Raw genomic sequence first — 15,632 nt, 5'->3', positions numbered from 1 at the left:
AGCTACTGCGACTATTACAGGCCGAGGTTTTTCCTGCTTGAGAATGTGAGGAACTTTGTCTCATTCAAGCGCTCGATGGTGTTGAAGCTCACTCTGCGATGCCTTGTCCGGATGGGATACCAGTGCACTTTTGGGGTCCTGCAGGTACAGTGGTCAGGCTGCCTAGTGGGCTCGGCAGGAGAAGCATGTTCTTTGGCAAGCCCTCGGCGTGGGAGGAAAGGTTTGTCTAGTTTTGAGGCAGAGCCAAAGCAGCACAAGAAATCAGAATTATAAGGTTATCCTGTGTTTTCTCCCAGATACAGTGAAACCTGAATAGCACAGGTGACTTTAAAGCGGATCTTAGACAAACTGGAGATGTGGCATCTTCAGATTTATCACTGACTCTAAGCTATAGTAGTTAGAAATGGAGGGGTAAGGACCCTTTTTGTTTTTTTGTTTTTTTCACCACCCCTTCCAGGTTTTTATATTGTTGTGTTTTAATATTATAAAACCTCCTTGGATCCTCTTGAGGAGAAAGGTGAGGTAGAAGTATTTTAAATAAAACATAATAAATCATTTAGTCCCTCAGGTCTGGGTTTCTTTCCAGCCTCTGTCTGGCAGATTAGATAACCTCAGAGGCTGAGGTGCTCACTTCCCAGTGTCTCCACATGGTGGAGCTTATGAAAAATCAAAGCCAGTTTGTCCTAAAGGTGCTGCGAGATTTCTGGTTTTGCAAGACGTTCAGAGACTCCCTGGGTGGAGAAAGCCACTTGGTCTCCTTCTTGCCATCTGATTATGCCTGGAGGATCCTTGGAGAGAGAGGAGCGTTCAGGTTATTTTTGCCCTGCTCTTCCTCCTGCCCAAGGAGCAGAGAGGCAGATCTAGAGAGGAAGGCTCCCTTCCTACCCAGATTTGGCCACCTGTCTGACCAGATCTCCCCTCCTCATTTCACTCAGGATATTTTTTTCAATTTTCTTCTCCTGTCCTTTTTGCTGGAAGGCTAGCAAATAAATGTGGATCACGCCTTCCGTCAGACCTGGAGTCATTGCATGGAGCAGGCATCATCCCTAAAACCTGCATCTTTAGTACCTACCTCTATTCTGTCCTCTGATGCCTTGGCTGTTCATATGTTGGTTTTTGGAGGGGTATCTTACAGGGAGCCTCAAGTGCAGGGCAGACGCATTTGTTAGCTCTCTTTTCATTTATGTTCCAGTTCGTTTCCAGGTGGTAAATTGACACGAAGAGTAGACCTGAATAATATCTACATTATTGAATAATGTAAAGTTTCAGAATGAGGATTTGTGATTTTTTAAGGGGGGGGGAGAAATCTTTGTTTCTGACGCCTCAGTTGTTCTACCTCAGGATAAATCAATGCATGTTCCTCTTCTGTCTCCTCCCAGGCTGGTCAGTATGGTGTGGCCCAGACACGCAGGAGAGCAATTGTTTTGGCTGCCGCTCCTGGCGAGAAACTTCCCATGTTCCCTGAACCCCTTCATGTCTTTGCTCCCCGAGCCTGCCAGCTCAGCGTAGTGGTGGACGACAAGAAATTCGTTAGCAATATCACAAGGTAATGGCCAGCTGCCAAATTCAGTGAATCTTGGTGGGACGGGTCTTCAGAGAAACATGGCACCTGACTGGGTTCTGAGCTTTTAGCCCAGACTAAGGATGACACAGCATCAGCTTGTAACACCCACCCCACCCTTCTGCTCCCTGTCATTTCAATGAAACAAAGCTACAGATACAGTGGTGCCTCGCTTAACGATGTTAATTGGTTCCATTAAAAAAATTGTTGAGTGAAAACATCGTTAAGCAAAACACCATTTCCCATAGGAATGCATTGAAAACCGGTTAATCCGTTCCAATTGGAACAGATTGCCGTCCTTAAGCGAAAATCGCCATAGGAAACATCATTGAGCGAAACGCGGTTCCCCAATTGAAATGCATTGAAGCCGATTCAATGCATTTGAATGGCTTTGCGATGTCCGTTTTCGCTTCTTTAAAAGTGTCTTAAACTGTTTGAAACCTGTTTTAAATGCTTGCAATCGTTAGTCCACCTCGTGAAACCTACGCAAACTTAATTTGGTGTTGTTCTGAGTCTTCGTTAATTTTTGGTGAATTTTTTTCTCTCTCATTGAAAAGCATTGGACAGTCGTCCAATGCTTTTCAATGAGAGAGAAAAAAATTCACCAAAAATTAACGAAGAGTCAGAACAACACCAAATTAAGTTTGCGTAGGTTTCACGAGGTGGACTAACGATTGCAAGCATTTAAAACAGGTTTCAAACAGTTTAAGGCACTTTTACATGAGCGAAAACGGACATTGTTAAGTGAAAATCCCCCATAGAGAACATCGTTAAACGATGCGGAAAATTCCTAAAAGAAACCCATCGGTAAGCGAATTCTTCATTAAGTGAGGCAATCGTTAAGCGAGGCACCATTGTACTTCTTTCTGCACCAGCCTGCATAGTATCCCACAGAATATTGATTATGATCCCACCAACCTCAACGGTGTTGTTTCCTTCCAAGACTGCCACTATTTGCATATCATCTTCATTCAGTATGAAAATAAGTTAGTTCTCCCTGTGATGTGCCATTTGACTTGGTTCACACATTTCAGTTGCCCACACCTTGAGCCCCACTCCCCTTGTTTTTAGAGATCTGGAGAGCAAGAGGAGAACTCCGTCTGCCAGGGACTGGCAGAAGTTTGAAGGGACCAGGAGAGGCTTTGCAAGCATCTCCTTTCCTTATCATTTGCCCTGCCCTACACCAAGCTATTCCTGCCTTTGCCACCTAATGCACATGATCCTGATGGCAGCCATCGTCCTTAGTTTTTCAACAGGACAGCTGATCATTTCCCCCTCTTTTCCTCTAGTCTCTCCTTAGTTTCTGATAAAGTTTTTTTTAAAAAAAAAAAAATCACGCTTCAGGTTTCTCCATACCCAAAGAACATCCCTGCAAGACTGCAGCTGGATAGACTTCCTGTAGGGTAGGAATTGAGAAGAATCCACGCAGGAGTAGACCTCTGAGTGGAGTGCTTTTTGACCTGTTCTAGGACATACTCAGGCCCATTCCGAACCATCACCGTCCGGGACACCATGTCAGATCTTCCTGAGATCAGAAATGGGGCATCAGCACTTGAAATCTCCTACAATGGGGAACCCCAGTCCTGGTTCCAGAGGCAAATCCGAGGCTCTCAGTATCAGCCCATCCTCAGAGATCACATCTGCAAGGTGAGGAAGCACTTCCTGGTTCTTAAGATGTTATATATTGGTTTCATTTCTTTCCTGTCTTCAATGGCCAACATTGAAGAAGGGCATCAAGACGCTCCCTTTTTGATGGAGAGCATCAAGAGGCAACTTCCATTATTTGTTTGTTTGTTTGTTTGTTTGTTTCCAACCTTTCCCCCTTGAAATATTCAAAGTTGAAAACAATGAGTCTACAATAGTGGTTAACATAATTAAAAGACAATATTTAAAACTACGAACAATAAATAAGGAGGCATCTTACATCATTACCATATTTTTCCATGTACAAGACACTACTTTTTCCTAAAATTATTACACTAACATTGAGGTGCATCTTATACACAGAAGTAAGCGGAGATCACTGAGGAGAGAACAAAATGGCACATACCTTGCCTCTGTAAACAGGCTTCCTTCAGTCACCAGGCTTAGCTTCCTACAGTCAGGAGACTAAGCTTCTTCTAATCACAAGCCTTATGGAACTGATGTCAGCTGATGCTGAACAAACCAATTGGAACACACTTCATTGGAGGTGGAGCCTGTAGGCTCAGATTCAACAGGGACTCCTAATGTCTGAGTGTTCTGAGCCCAAAGGCTGAATACTCTAAGTTTTCTTAATTTGGGGATTAGAAAAGGAGTGTGTGTGTTATAAACGGGGGGGGGGGGGTGTTATAAATGGAAAAATAAGTTAATAGGCAATACTAAGGCAAAGATCAATAAACATACAATTTTTTAAAATGCCATTCTGAGAAATGGAAAACACAAAAATGGAAAACACTAGTAGTACTAAAAATCCAGTCAAAGCATTGAAGCATAGCAATCTATCTGAAAGTCACACACAGGTAGCTAGTTACTGAAGGAAGGCTTGCCTGAAGAGAAAGGTCTTTGCCTGCTTTCAGAAGGACAGCAAAGATGGGGCCAGCCTGGTCTCCTGTGGGAGGGAGTCTGGGAGCAGCGAGAGAGAAGGCCCTCTCCTATGTCCCCGTCAGACATACCTGTGAAGGTGGAGGGACCAAGAGAAAGGCCTTTCTTGATGATCTTAACATCTTAGCCAGCTCATAAGGGGATATACAGTCTTTAAGATATCTTGAACTCAGGCCATTTAGGGCTTTATAGGTTAAAACCAGCACTTTAAATAGTGTCTGGTAACTGATTAGCAGCCAGTAGAGCTGCTGTAACCAGAGGGGTTATGTGATCCCTGTAAGCAGCACCCAGTCAGCAATCTGGCTGCTGCATTTTGTACCCGTTGAAGTTTCCTGATACTTTTCATAGGCAGTCTCACATTGAGCGCATCATAGTAATCCAGCCAGGAAGTACGTAACTAGTATCACAGTGGCCAGATCAGATTTCTCAAGGAACGGACTGCCAGATCCATTGTAAGGCAAATCACATTCCTTCAGCTTGGGCGATCTGCTTCCTCTTTGATGCTGTTTGGACCACTTTAGGAAGCCCCATTTTCATACAGTCATAGAAGTGTAGAGCTAGAAGGGATTCCCAAGGGTCATCAGGTCCACCCTGCTGCCAGAACATGCAATCAAGAGGTAAAAATATTAAACAAGGAAACTATACATCTTCTACCTGGACATGAGCATCTGTCCTGTAGGAATAATGGTCTTCTACATTAGTCTTTCGGTTGGGTGGTTTCTGCTGCTGCTGAGACTTGGAAGTCCTGAGGTTCCCAGGTCTTTTCCTTCCTAGGATATGAGTGCACTGGTAGCTGCTCGGATGAGGCACATTCCACTTGCCCCTGGCTCTGACTGGCGTGATCTGCCCAACATTGAAGTACGCCTTTCAGATGGGACAACCACCCGCCAGCTGCGCTATACGCACCACGACAAGAAAAATGGGCGGAGCAGTACAGGAGCCCTGCGGGGCGTCTGTTCCTGTGCTGAAGGTAGGAGGAGGTGTGGGTCTGCAAGGGGAGGGCAGAGTTGATTGGGGCAGTTTGCCGAAAGAATGCTGTTTATGGCCAAGTCCTTCCAACTCTTACAAGTTCAGTGCTTTTGGAGTCTCTACTCTCTGGCCAAGCTCTCAAATGCTGTCGTTGCTTCTTCCCTAGTTCTGTGTGCCGCACCAAAAGGTGCTCAGAACAGGTATAAGGAGTGTCGCAGAACCTGCTGGTCAGATTCCTCACGCTAGCCACTCCACCATGCTGCCTCCCACTTTCTCTTGAGTGAGAGTGCCCAGAGAGAACAGCCACGGGGGATACTATGAGTCCTGGCTGGGATCCTTTCATCCCCTCAGCTGATTTGCAACTTGGCAAGGCAGGGTGTACCCCAGGGGTTCAGTACATCAACTACAATAATCTGTTGCCAGTTCCCATAACAATCAGTGGTAAAGCTCTGGTAGTTTGGATGAGGTGAGGACTGAAAGTTTAGTACCACACTTGCCTCTCCTTCATCCTCCAAACACTGAACTGAAAGGATTTTTGTACTCTATTACAAAAGGGGGGAAAGAGATGGGGGGAGAGGTCAATCCAAAAAAATAGGAAAACAGTTCCTAGTACAAGAGCAAATAGTGTACAGGATTACTGTGCACAAAACAGAAACACAAGAGAAGAAGCAAAGACTATTTTACCCTCTCTATCTCATCTATACAGAGCAATGGAATAAATCTGGGGAGATACTCCCTGTATTCTTTAGCACAACCTCTTATAGGTGTAACTCTGTAATGCTGCCACCAAGCACAACTTCCCTGAAATATGCTAAACTTCAGAAGACTCAGATTCCGAATTCCATTTTATACACGTGAATGGCCTATTAATCTGCATACCCTTGAGCAACGAAGCACATTAATTTCCTAACTCAGATACAAACGGTTGGTGACTACTTTGATATACAAAAATAAAGTTTGAGGTGTCAGACTCCACTTTGAAGTCCTCTTGAGCCCAGTCCTTCTTTGAAGGGACCCCAAACAGGAATGCCCGAATGGAAGATAGGGAAGTGGTGCAAGCAAGCTACCTCCAAGGAGTGAAAGTTCACATTCCTATGTGCTTACAGGCACACAGGAAAATCTGGAAAATGAGTTTCATTTTTCATTTTACCCCAAGCCCTTCATCTCTTCACAAGCAGTGATACAGATACAAAAAAGCATAATGAAATACCAAGGAAAAGCATTAAAAACCAGTAGTTTAGCACAGCAGTAAAGCCAGTGGATTAAAAGGGTGGTGACTAAGAACTTTTAAGTAATGAATTGACGAATGTTTAATTAAACCAGGTTCTGGTTTGTCTAGGAGGGTCCATTCCTGGTCCCCTTCGGTTCCCCCAGCCCAGTACTCCATCTTGACATCACTCTCAGCCATTTTGAACATTATGATACTTCCGCCTACATGTTCAACAGAATTGTCTGAACTCCACTTTCCTTTCTAGGCAAGCCATGTGACCCTGCAGACCGGCAGTTCAACACCCTGATTCCTTGGTGTTTGCCCCACACGGGGAATCGGCACAACCACTGGGCTGGCCTGTATGGGAGGTTAGAGTGGGACGGATTCTTCAGTACAACAGTTACCAACCCTGAGCCCATGGGGAAACAGGTAAGGGAATTTCTTCTGGTGAATACATGCATCGTCAACTTTTTGCAGATGAGATAGTTTGCGTGTATAATAATATTGTCTGCTCCTCTGTTTCATGAGCCTTGGAGCAGGGCTTTTCCTTTGTCGGCCCGTCTGCCCAAGAATTACCAACTTCAGCCAACATCAGAAATCATGGAAGGATGTTTCACTTTTAGAGAGGTTTTTTTCCCCATGTATTTATTTATTTACTTACTTAACTTATATGCTACCCACACTACCCAAAGGTCTCTAGATGGCTTACAACAATTTAAATGCAATAAAAAGATAATACAAGTAAAATACAATATTCTAAAAATTGCCATCAGGACCCACTGTTGATATTATTTCAGTTAAAAAAATCTTCTGGAACAGGAAGGTTTTGACCTGGCGCCGAAATGTCATTGACGTCGGCGCCAGACGAATTTTGTCTTCCCTTTGCTTTTTCATTTAGTCTCAGCATCATTCAGCAGGCCTGTCTTGTCTAGATTATAAAGTGTATCTTGATATTTAATATACTATGGATTGTGTTGTTTTTTAAAAAAGAAAATATGAAATAAGTGGCACAGAAAAACAGAGAGGGTAGTGTAGTATATCCCTGAACTGCATCGGTAGCCATTCCGATCTGAAGCAGGAACTGATTCCTTGCCCAGAACAGGGTGATCAAGTGGGCACTGCCCTACCCGTTGGAAAAAGCTGGTTGTCACTAATGCTTCTCCTCTTTCTGTAGGGCCGTGTGCTTCACCCTGAGCAGCACCGGGTGGTAAGCGTGCGGGAGTGTGCCAGGTCCCAAGGCTTTCCTGATACCTACAGGCTGTTTGGAAACGTTCTTGACAAACACAGACAGGTAAGTTACATGATTCCTCCTTGTTCTGGGACATCTTGCTGCTTTCAAATGCTGTGGAGATGGAAGTGAAGATGCCTGGCAAAAACATCCTTTTCTCCCTCTAGCCGCTGGCCTCCTGTTTTGAGAGTGTTTTATTCCTTTTTTTGATTTTACTGCATTGCTTGAAAGCTAATGCTGGAGCACAATCTTTACCCCGATGTAAAAGAAAAATTAAAGGGATAGAAAGCAGTACTGTCTTCTTTCAGTTGCACTTCTTTGAGAGCAGTGGTTCTGACCATTGGGCCCTCCAGATGTTTTGAGCATAAATTCCCAGAAACCCCTAACCAGCATAGCCAAAGGTCAAGGAATTCTGGGAATTGAAGGTCAAAATATCTGGAGAACCCAAAGTTGAGCACCTCTGTTATATACTAGAGTGTTCTGTGTTATGACATTTATTTATTTACTAGAATTGGGTCTTCCCTTCCTTCCAAAAGGGCGACTCAAAGCCAGGTCACAGTAATATGAAATAAAAGAATACAGTTGAAACCAGAAACATAGGAAGCCATTGAAACAAAACTATGCCAAATTTTCTTCGCTGGAAAACGCTGTAAAAGCTGGAATGTCTAAGGTGTGCAGGGGCAAAATTCAGATTGCTCGTAACCTTTGGCACCCAGGTGCCCCTCCCCAAATATTTTAGAAGAAAGTGCAAGACAGTTTTGTCAGGTTGTGCCCTCCTCTACACAAACACACAACTCCCTAAAGTTTTCTGCATTTGGAAAAAAAGTGGGGTTTTTTTGGCCACTAGGTTTCAGGAGTCATCTCCTTCTGTAAAAACGCCTTTTTAAAAGAAAAAATAAATGGGGAGGTGGGAAGGGCCTACCAAGGTCCAAGGCTAGGTGGGTGCAGCTGCCGGACCTCTGGAGGTTGCCCATCCCTGAAATATGGCTGCAAGGTTTTAGACTACAGATCACTTCAGAGCTCGTACCTTAAAGGTGCCTAAAGTTTCTAAAATTTACCTGGATAAACTGAGAAAAGGCTCCAGATGATGGAAGGAGTTGCCTGGAATAACACTAGAAGCAGGTCCTCTCGTCACTCACCTTTATTCTATAGAGGCTGTATGTGAGGGCAGACGCATCAGAGTGTCTCTATTCCATTTGATGAGATCAGGCAAGAAAATGGGTTTCTACTTGTAAGAATCCAGGCTTTGACAAAGTACAAGGAAAACTGGCTGAATTTTAGAAGAGTGTGTTAGTCTCTGCTTGCATATCTGGCAAAAACAAAAGATAATAATAATAATAATAAAACAAAGAAGACAAGCACGTTGTGGCACCTTAGAGGCCAACTGCTACATTTTAACGTGAGTTTTCATGGACAAGTCCATTTCCTCAGATACAAGAGTCATTTGATATTTGTGGGAAGCCACTGTCGAGGACTGTAATGTTACCAGCCACCAGCTGCATTTCTACACTTGATTGCAAGACTTAGAATACAGTTGGTGAAATGCAAGGTGTGTTGTCAAAGCAGCCTGATATGCTGTTATAAAACTCTTTTTATCTCTGTGTAGTAGTTTGATGCAGTAGGCTTTGCCAGGGGCTGGGATGCAAAGGCCTGAAATGTGACTGGGGAAACCTGCTTGCCCTCTCTGGATCTGGCTTCCTCTGTGGTAGAGTCTCTCCCATTAGTAGTTATGCTGCTTTTTCTTATCAGTATGGTTTGACTCATTTCCAGTTCGCAACAAATACCTGCCAGCAATTTTCACTGCAGCCTTGACGGTCTCTCTCTCTCTTTTTTTTTGGTAGGTGGGCAATGCTGTTCCTCCACCTCTGGCAAAAGCCATCGGACTAGAGATCAAATCATGTGTATTGGCCAAAATGAAAGAAGTTGCTACAGGTACGTTATAGGATGTCAGCAATCATACATTTAAGGTGGACATTTGGGCTCTGCATTCTGACACCCCAGGCAACCTGTATCTTGCCCCAACCATGAAGCTGGTGGCAAAACAAAATGTATTTCTTGTGTTGTATATTCCTTGGTCTGTTTGCATTGAGATTGTTTGACCAGGCCTGGAATCCTCCCATTACCTTCTGGGATAGTCTTAATTTTTATCATGGCATAAGCTGCCCATCCTGGACACAAGTGATTGTGTGTGTGTGTGGGGGGGTGTTTCAGTCCTTTGCCCTTCTGTTTTTTTCTCTTCCTTCAATCTCCTTATTAGAGATGGGCAAGAACTGCACGGTTCTGCGCAGTTCACTTCCTGGCCGAACAGATGATCCAAGGTTCAGTCCTCTGCCCGCTCTAGTGGGTGCCCATTCAGCAGCAGTGCCTGGAGGAGTCTAGGTGCAGCTGCTGCTGCTGAATGGGCATCTCCTGGGGTGCTGAACTGCGGCTCACCTATTCCGCTGGGAAACGAACCGTGCTGAATTGGCGAACCAGCAGTTTGTGCCCATCTCTACTCCTTATGCTTCAAAGTGAACCCTTTAAGTAAGATTACTCTGATGATCGCCCCCACGTCACTCATGCCATTCATAGTCATGAGCTGATTTGCATGAGCCTATGAGAGGACTGGAAAGGCGGAGTCAGCAGCTCCATGAGGTTTGGTGGGAGGAGGAGGAGTCAGAGATAAGGGCTGGTTAGTCAGAGAGAGAGAGAGAGAGAGAGGGAACAGATACTGAGTGATAAGGCTGGTAAAGAAAATAGGGAGAGAAGGTGGTAATGATATAGCAAGAGAAAAGAAGTATGTACTTAGAGAACCGTTAATGATTTGCTTGTGTATAATGTGTATCTGAAGGACTTCTGTTATTGTTCAATCTGCTTCACTTCCATAAATAAGTTCTGTTTGTGTTCACAAGACAAGTGTCCTGACAAACATCATTTATATTGTGAATTGAGGTGATCCACTGGTGGCAGGGAGAGGAAAACACGACATGAGCCTTTGTGACAGAAGGGCAAGCAGGGGGCACAAGGGCGAACGCCACAATTACCAACTACCCTTTTTTTTTTCAAGCAGCTCCACTCTCTGGCCCGTGTACACAAAGACAAAAATAATAACACGTCTCCTTAAATGCTCTCAAGCAGGGCTGGGTGGTCCTCCAGTTATGTAGCTGCAGAACCTGTGACTGCTCACCATAACATGATGCTGGACAGAAGCAATGAAAATTGCAGCCCAGCTACATCTGAAGGGCTGTACCTTCCCGTCTGTGGATGTAAAGGACTCATGTAAAGGAATTCCATAAACTAGGGAGTCCCCCCCTCACACTGTGTTTTAGGTGGGGAATGGGAGAAATTGAAGGTTCTTGCTTCAATCCAGAAGCAACTAGCTTGCCTGCCATGTGTGTGTAGAGGTCCATATGCTTGTTGGACCTCTGCACAGCCCCCAGCCGGAATATCTATCTATCTTGAATTTACATCTCTGATGCATCTTGTTCTTTTACAGATACCATCAAACGGGGAAAAATGGACACTTCAGATTGATTCATCAATAGCCCATTGCCTGCTGCGCCTTGGTTCCAGCACCTGAACACCCAAACATGCACTGATTTATTTTTATTTCCAGTTCATTTTCTTACCTTTGGACACACTGAACCTTGTTGGGAGGTTTTTGCTTGTTTCAGCAGGGGATGGGGAAGAATATTTTTGTGTGTGTTACGTCTTTCTCTTCTTCTCTTTCTTCAAGCCCTGTATTTGTGAGCCGTGTTTGTCTCTTTGGCTGACATTCTGAACCTGTTTTGATGTTCCAAACGACCATTCTTCAAGTGATCAACTGTGCAGTGCCTGCCACTTCATCGCGTGTGCGTGTGTGTGTTTGGGGGGGGGGGAAGGGGTTGAAGATGTTTTTACGATGCATTGTATTGAAATTTAATCAACCACTTTATACAAGTGGAAATTAATACTTTATGTAGTTTTTATATGTTGTAATATTTCTTCAAATAAATCTCTCCTATAAATTATTCAAAGACCTATTTCTGACTTTTTAAAGATGTTTTGCTCCTCTCTCTTTTTTTTAATTTGGTTAATGCTATTACAAGCAAAATCAGACTATATACATATACATGCTCAAGATCCAGAGGCTTCCTGTGTTGGTGGTGGCGTTAATCCAAAACGAAATTTAGTGCAACCCAATTAGTAATAATAGAAATTGGCTTTCAAATGCTTAGCAAAGAAAATGTTTAATGGTTTCAATCTGAAAATTTAATTTGCTTTTCCTCTGCTAGAGATAAAGCCCTTGAATACTGACAAAAAATGTAAACTCTTAAAATTAAGATCAGATCTACATTACCTAATATAGTGATGTTATCTAGTGGGCATTTTGATGCATAGTGTTTTCCTCCCTAGTTTTATGCTCAGAGTCATTCTGCCTCAACCACATTTCCATTTGCCAAAAAAACATATAGGCTAGCCCTGTTTTTCTTGTTGGACCAAAACAAAAAACAGTGTGGTCACGATTCTCAATGTGAAAATCAGGTGAGGGAAAGACTTAAGCACTTTGCCACTTGTTGATTCTCCATTCCTAATTCCAGCCTCCATGTCAGGGGTTCCAGTCTTGGGCAACCCAGGTGTTCCTGGACTGCAGTTCCCAGAAGCCTTCATCGTTACGTGTTCTGACTAGGGTTTCTGGGAGTTGTAGTCCAAGAACACCGGGGTTACCCATGGTTGGGAACTACTGATGTAGTAGGTGCTTTTGTCCACGTTACTTTCTGGAGCATCTTGCCCCAGTGTCAGCTGCCCAACCCGCCAGGTCATCGCAGACAAAGTTCCTCCAGGTAGCTACCACGAGGGAAGCCCATAAATGTTCTGCAAGTCAGGGCCTTCTTTGCAGTGGCTCCATCTTTGTGGAATCAGCTCCTGGAGGAGCTTTCCCTGCCCCCTTCCCTGGCGACATTTAAGAGGCAATTGAAGAGGGAAGCCTTCTGCTCCCACCTTAGATGAATTGAAGTAACCTTAAATCTCCCTCCAGCATTTGTTGTCTGTACAAATGTTCCCATTTTCTGTTTCATGTACCTTTACTAATGCTGTGGCTCCCTCTGTTATGTTGTTAGTTTGTTTAATAGACATCCTTCAATCTCGAGAGACTGGTAACATGCTCTGAATAGAGGTCTTGTAACAGCATCTAATGTGGCTGAAAAGGCCAATTCAAGAGTGACAATCCCTTCCACACTGAAGACAAATACACTTGGTCCCCTGTCCTGCTCCCTGTTTTTGCTCATTTCGGGACTGCCTCTTTGCCTCGGCCTGCTGGACAAGGGTCTCTTCAAATTGGGAGAGGCCGTGATGCACCGCCTGCCTGCAGGCTGAACGCTCAGACGTCAACGTTTCCCATCTGTTGAGGTCCATTCCTAAGGCCTTCAGATCCCGCTTGCAGATATCCTTGTATCGCAGCTGTGGTCTCCCTCTGGGGTGATTTCCCTGCACTAATTCTCCATACAGGAGATCTTTTGGAATCCGACCATCAGCCATTCTCACGACATGCCCAAGCCAACATAGACGTCGCTGTTTCAGTAATGTAAACATGCTAAAAATCCCAGCTCGATCTAGGACTACTCTATTTGGAACTTTGCCTTGCCAGGTGATACAAAAAATGAGTCTGAGGCAGTGCATATGGAATGTGTTCAGCTTCCTCTCCTGCCGTGCACAAAGGGTCCAGGACTCACTGCAGTACAGGAGTGTGCTCAGGACACAGGCTCTATAGACCTGGATCTTGGGATATGCCGTCAGTTTCTTATTAAGCCATACTCTCTTCGTGAGTCTACAGAATATGATACAGTAGCTGCTTTGCCAGTGCGTTTATCCAGCTCAACATCTAGGAAGAGAGTGTCATGGATCATTGAGCCAAGGTACACAAAGTCATGAACAACCTCCAATTCCTGTATAGAGATGGTGATAGAGGGGGGTGAGTCCACACTCTGACCCATGACTTGTGTTTTCTTCACGCTGATTGTTAATCCAAAGTCTTGGCAGGCCTTGCTAAAACGATTCATAAGTTGTTGGAGGTCTTCAGCAGAGTGGGCAACAATGGCTACATCATCAGCAAAGAGGAAGTCCCTCATGCATTTCAGCTGGACTTTGGTCTTTGCTCTCAATCTAGAGAGATTAAAGAGCTTTCCATCTGATCTAGTTCGGAGATAGACACCTTCTGTTGCAGTTCCAAAGGCGTGCTTCAGCATGACAGGAAAAAAGATCCCAAAAAGGGTGGGTGCAAGGACACAGCCCTCTTTCACTCTGCTTCGGATGTCAAAGGGATCTGATGCTGAGCCATCAAAAACTACAGTGCCCTTCATTTCCTCATGGAAGGATTTGATGATATTAAGGAGTCAAGGTGGATATCCAATCTTGGGAAGTATTTTAAAAAGGCCATCCCTGCTAACCAAATCAAAGGCCTTTGTAAGATCTAAGGAGGCCAAACAGAGTGGCTGTTGTTGTTCCCTGCATTTCTCCTGCAGCTGTCGGAGGGAGAATACCATGTCAGTGGTAGATCTATTAGCTCAAAATCCACACTGTGGTTCTGGATAGACTCTGTCTACAAGTACCTGGAGCGTCTTCAGCACAACATGGGCAAGCAGTTTCCCTACAACGCTCAGAAGAGAGATGCCACGGTAGTTATTGCAGTTGCCCCTGTCTCCTTTGTTCTTGTATAATGTGACGATGTTTACATCCTTCATGTCCTTTGGTACCCCCACCTTCTCTCCAGCAAAGACAAAATATTTCATACAGCTCGGTAGTGATGATCTCTTTACAGCACTTCAGCAAGGATGTTATCCTTCCCAGGTGCCTTACCAGAGGCGAGGAAATCCAAGGCCACTTTTATTTCTGCTAAAATTGGTTTGCTGTCCAATTCTTCCAAGACAGGCAGGCACTCTATCTTATTTAATGCCTCTTCGGTTACTGCACTATCATTGAATATAGCTCAGAGTAGTGCTACATCCAGCATTCCATCTGCTGTGCTTGGTCCTGGATTAACATGCCTGTAGCAGCCTTCAAGGGAGCAGATTTATTCTGTATTGAACTTAAGCCTGCTTGATACTGTCATACATTCCCTTGATGTTACCTGTGTCCGCTGCTATCTGTATCAGAGAGCAGAAATTAAGCCAATAATCGTTGGAACATCTCCTGGTAGCCTGTTGGACTTTGCTACGAGCAACCCGAAGAGTCTGCAAGTTGTACTCACTAGGACAGGCTTTGTATGCTGCCAGAGCTCTTTTCCTCAACGGCTGGCATCTGCTCCTCCAAATGGGCTTGGAACTAGTCTGCCATCCTTTTGGTCTTCTTGCCAAATGTGGACAAGGCGGTGTTATAAACAACGTTCTTGAAATGTTCCCATCATTCAGGTGTATTTGCATCAGCCGGGCCTGGAAGGGTTTCCTCAAGCGCTTGGGCAAATTCCTCCACTTTTCTTTGATTGCGAGCCTTGCTGATATCAATACGTGGTTTTCCTTCCTTTTTCATGTGATACAATATATTTGTTCACACTTTTACTCTATATACCAGGGAGTAATCAGTATCACAGTCAGCACCCTCATAATTGTGTGTGATCGTAATACTACGGAGGCTAGAGCGTCTAGTGAGGATCAAACCAAGCTGATGCCAATGCTTTGATCTTGGATGTCTCCAGGAAACTCTGTGTTGAAGCTTTGTAGTAAAGAATGTGTTGCTGACACAAAGACCCTAATAACAACAAAACTCCAGCAAGCGTTGCCCATTTTCATTCATTTTCCCGATGCCAAAACAGCCTAGACAAGTGGGCCAAGAATTGTGATCAGCACCCACTCTAGCGTTAAAGTCTCCGAGAATAGACTGCGGCTCTCTCTCCAGGATTTTTTTGATAGTAGCCGCCAGATCGTCATAGAATTTGTCTTTAATTTCTGTTGTGGACGACAGTGTTGGTGCATATGCACTAATGAGGGTGACCAGTCCCGCTGATGAGTGGAGCTGCAGAGACAGGATTCTTTCACTCCCCACAGTAGGTGGAACAATGGATTTCAGCAGACTATTTCTGACCTCAAAGACAGCATTAAGATTATTTGTGGTTTTATTATATTTTTTAT

At 44.3% G+C, this 15,632-nt stretch overlaps 1 protein-coding gene across 1 annotated transcript in view; it reads left to right on the top strand.

Annotated features, from left to right (window-relative positions):
* Window positions 1–11,540, top strand: part of DNMT1 (DNA methyltransferase 1) — a 47,102-nt gene extending 35,562 nt beyond the window's left edge. The window contains exons 27-34 of the mRNA XM_020812086.3: window positions 3–144; window positions 1,380–1,546; window positions 3,031–3,208; window positions 4,919–5,114; window positions 6,589–6,752; window positions 7,498–7,614; window positions 9,393–9,483; window positions 11,027–11,540. Of these exons, the coding sequence (XP_020667745.3) occupies window positions 3–144; window positions 1,380–1,546; window positions 3,031–3,208; window positions 4,919–5,114; window positions 6,589–6,752; window positions 7,498–7,614; window positions 9,393–9,483; window positions 11,027–11,064 (1,093 nt within the window). The 3' untranslated portion in view covers window positions 11,065–11,540. The remainder of the gene's footprint in view (window positions 1–2; window positions 145–1,379; window positions 1,547–3,030; window positions 3,209–4,918; window positions 5,115–6,588; window positions 6,753–7,497; window positions 7,615–9,392; window positions 9,484–11,026) is intronic.
* The last annotated feature ends 4,092 nt before the right edge of the window (window positions 11,541–15,632 follow it).

This window comes from Pogona vitticeps, chromosome 2 (genome assembly GCF_051106095.1).
Source record: "Pogona vitticeps strain Pit_001003342236 chromosome 2, PviZW2.1, whole genome shotgun sequence".
NCBI classification, from domain to species: domain Eukaryota; kingdom Metazoa; phylum Chordata; class Lepidosauria; order Squamata; family Agamidae; genus Pogona; species Pogona vitticeps.
The sequence above is the reverse complement of the archived record's forward strand: the minus strand, read 5'-3'. Positions and strand labels throughout refer to the sequence as shown.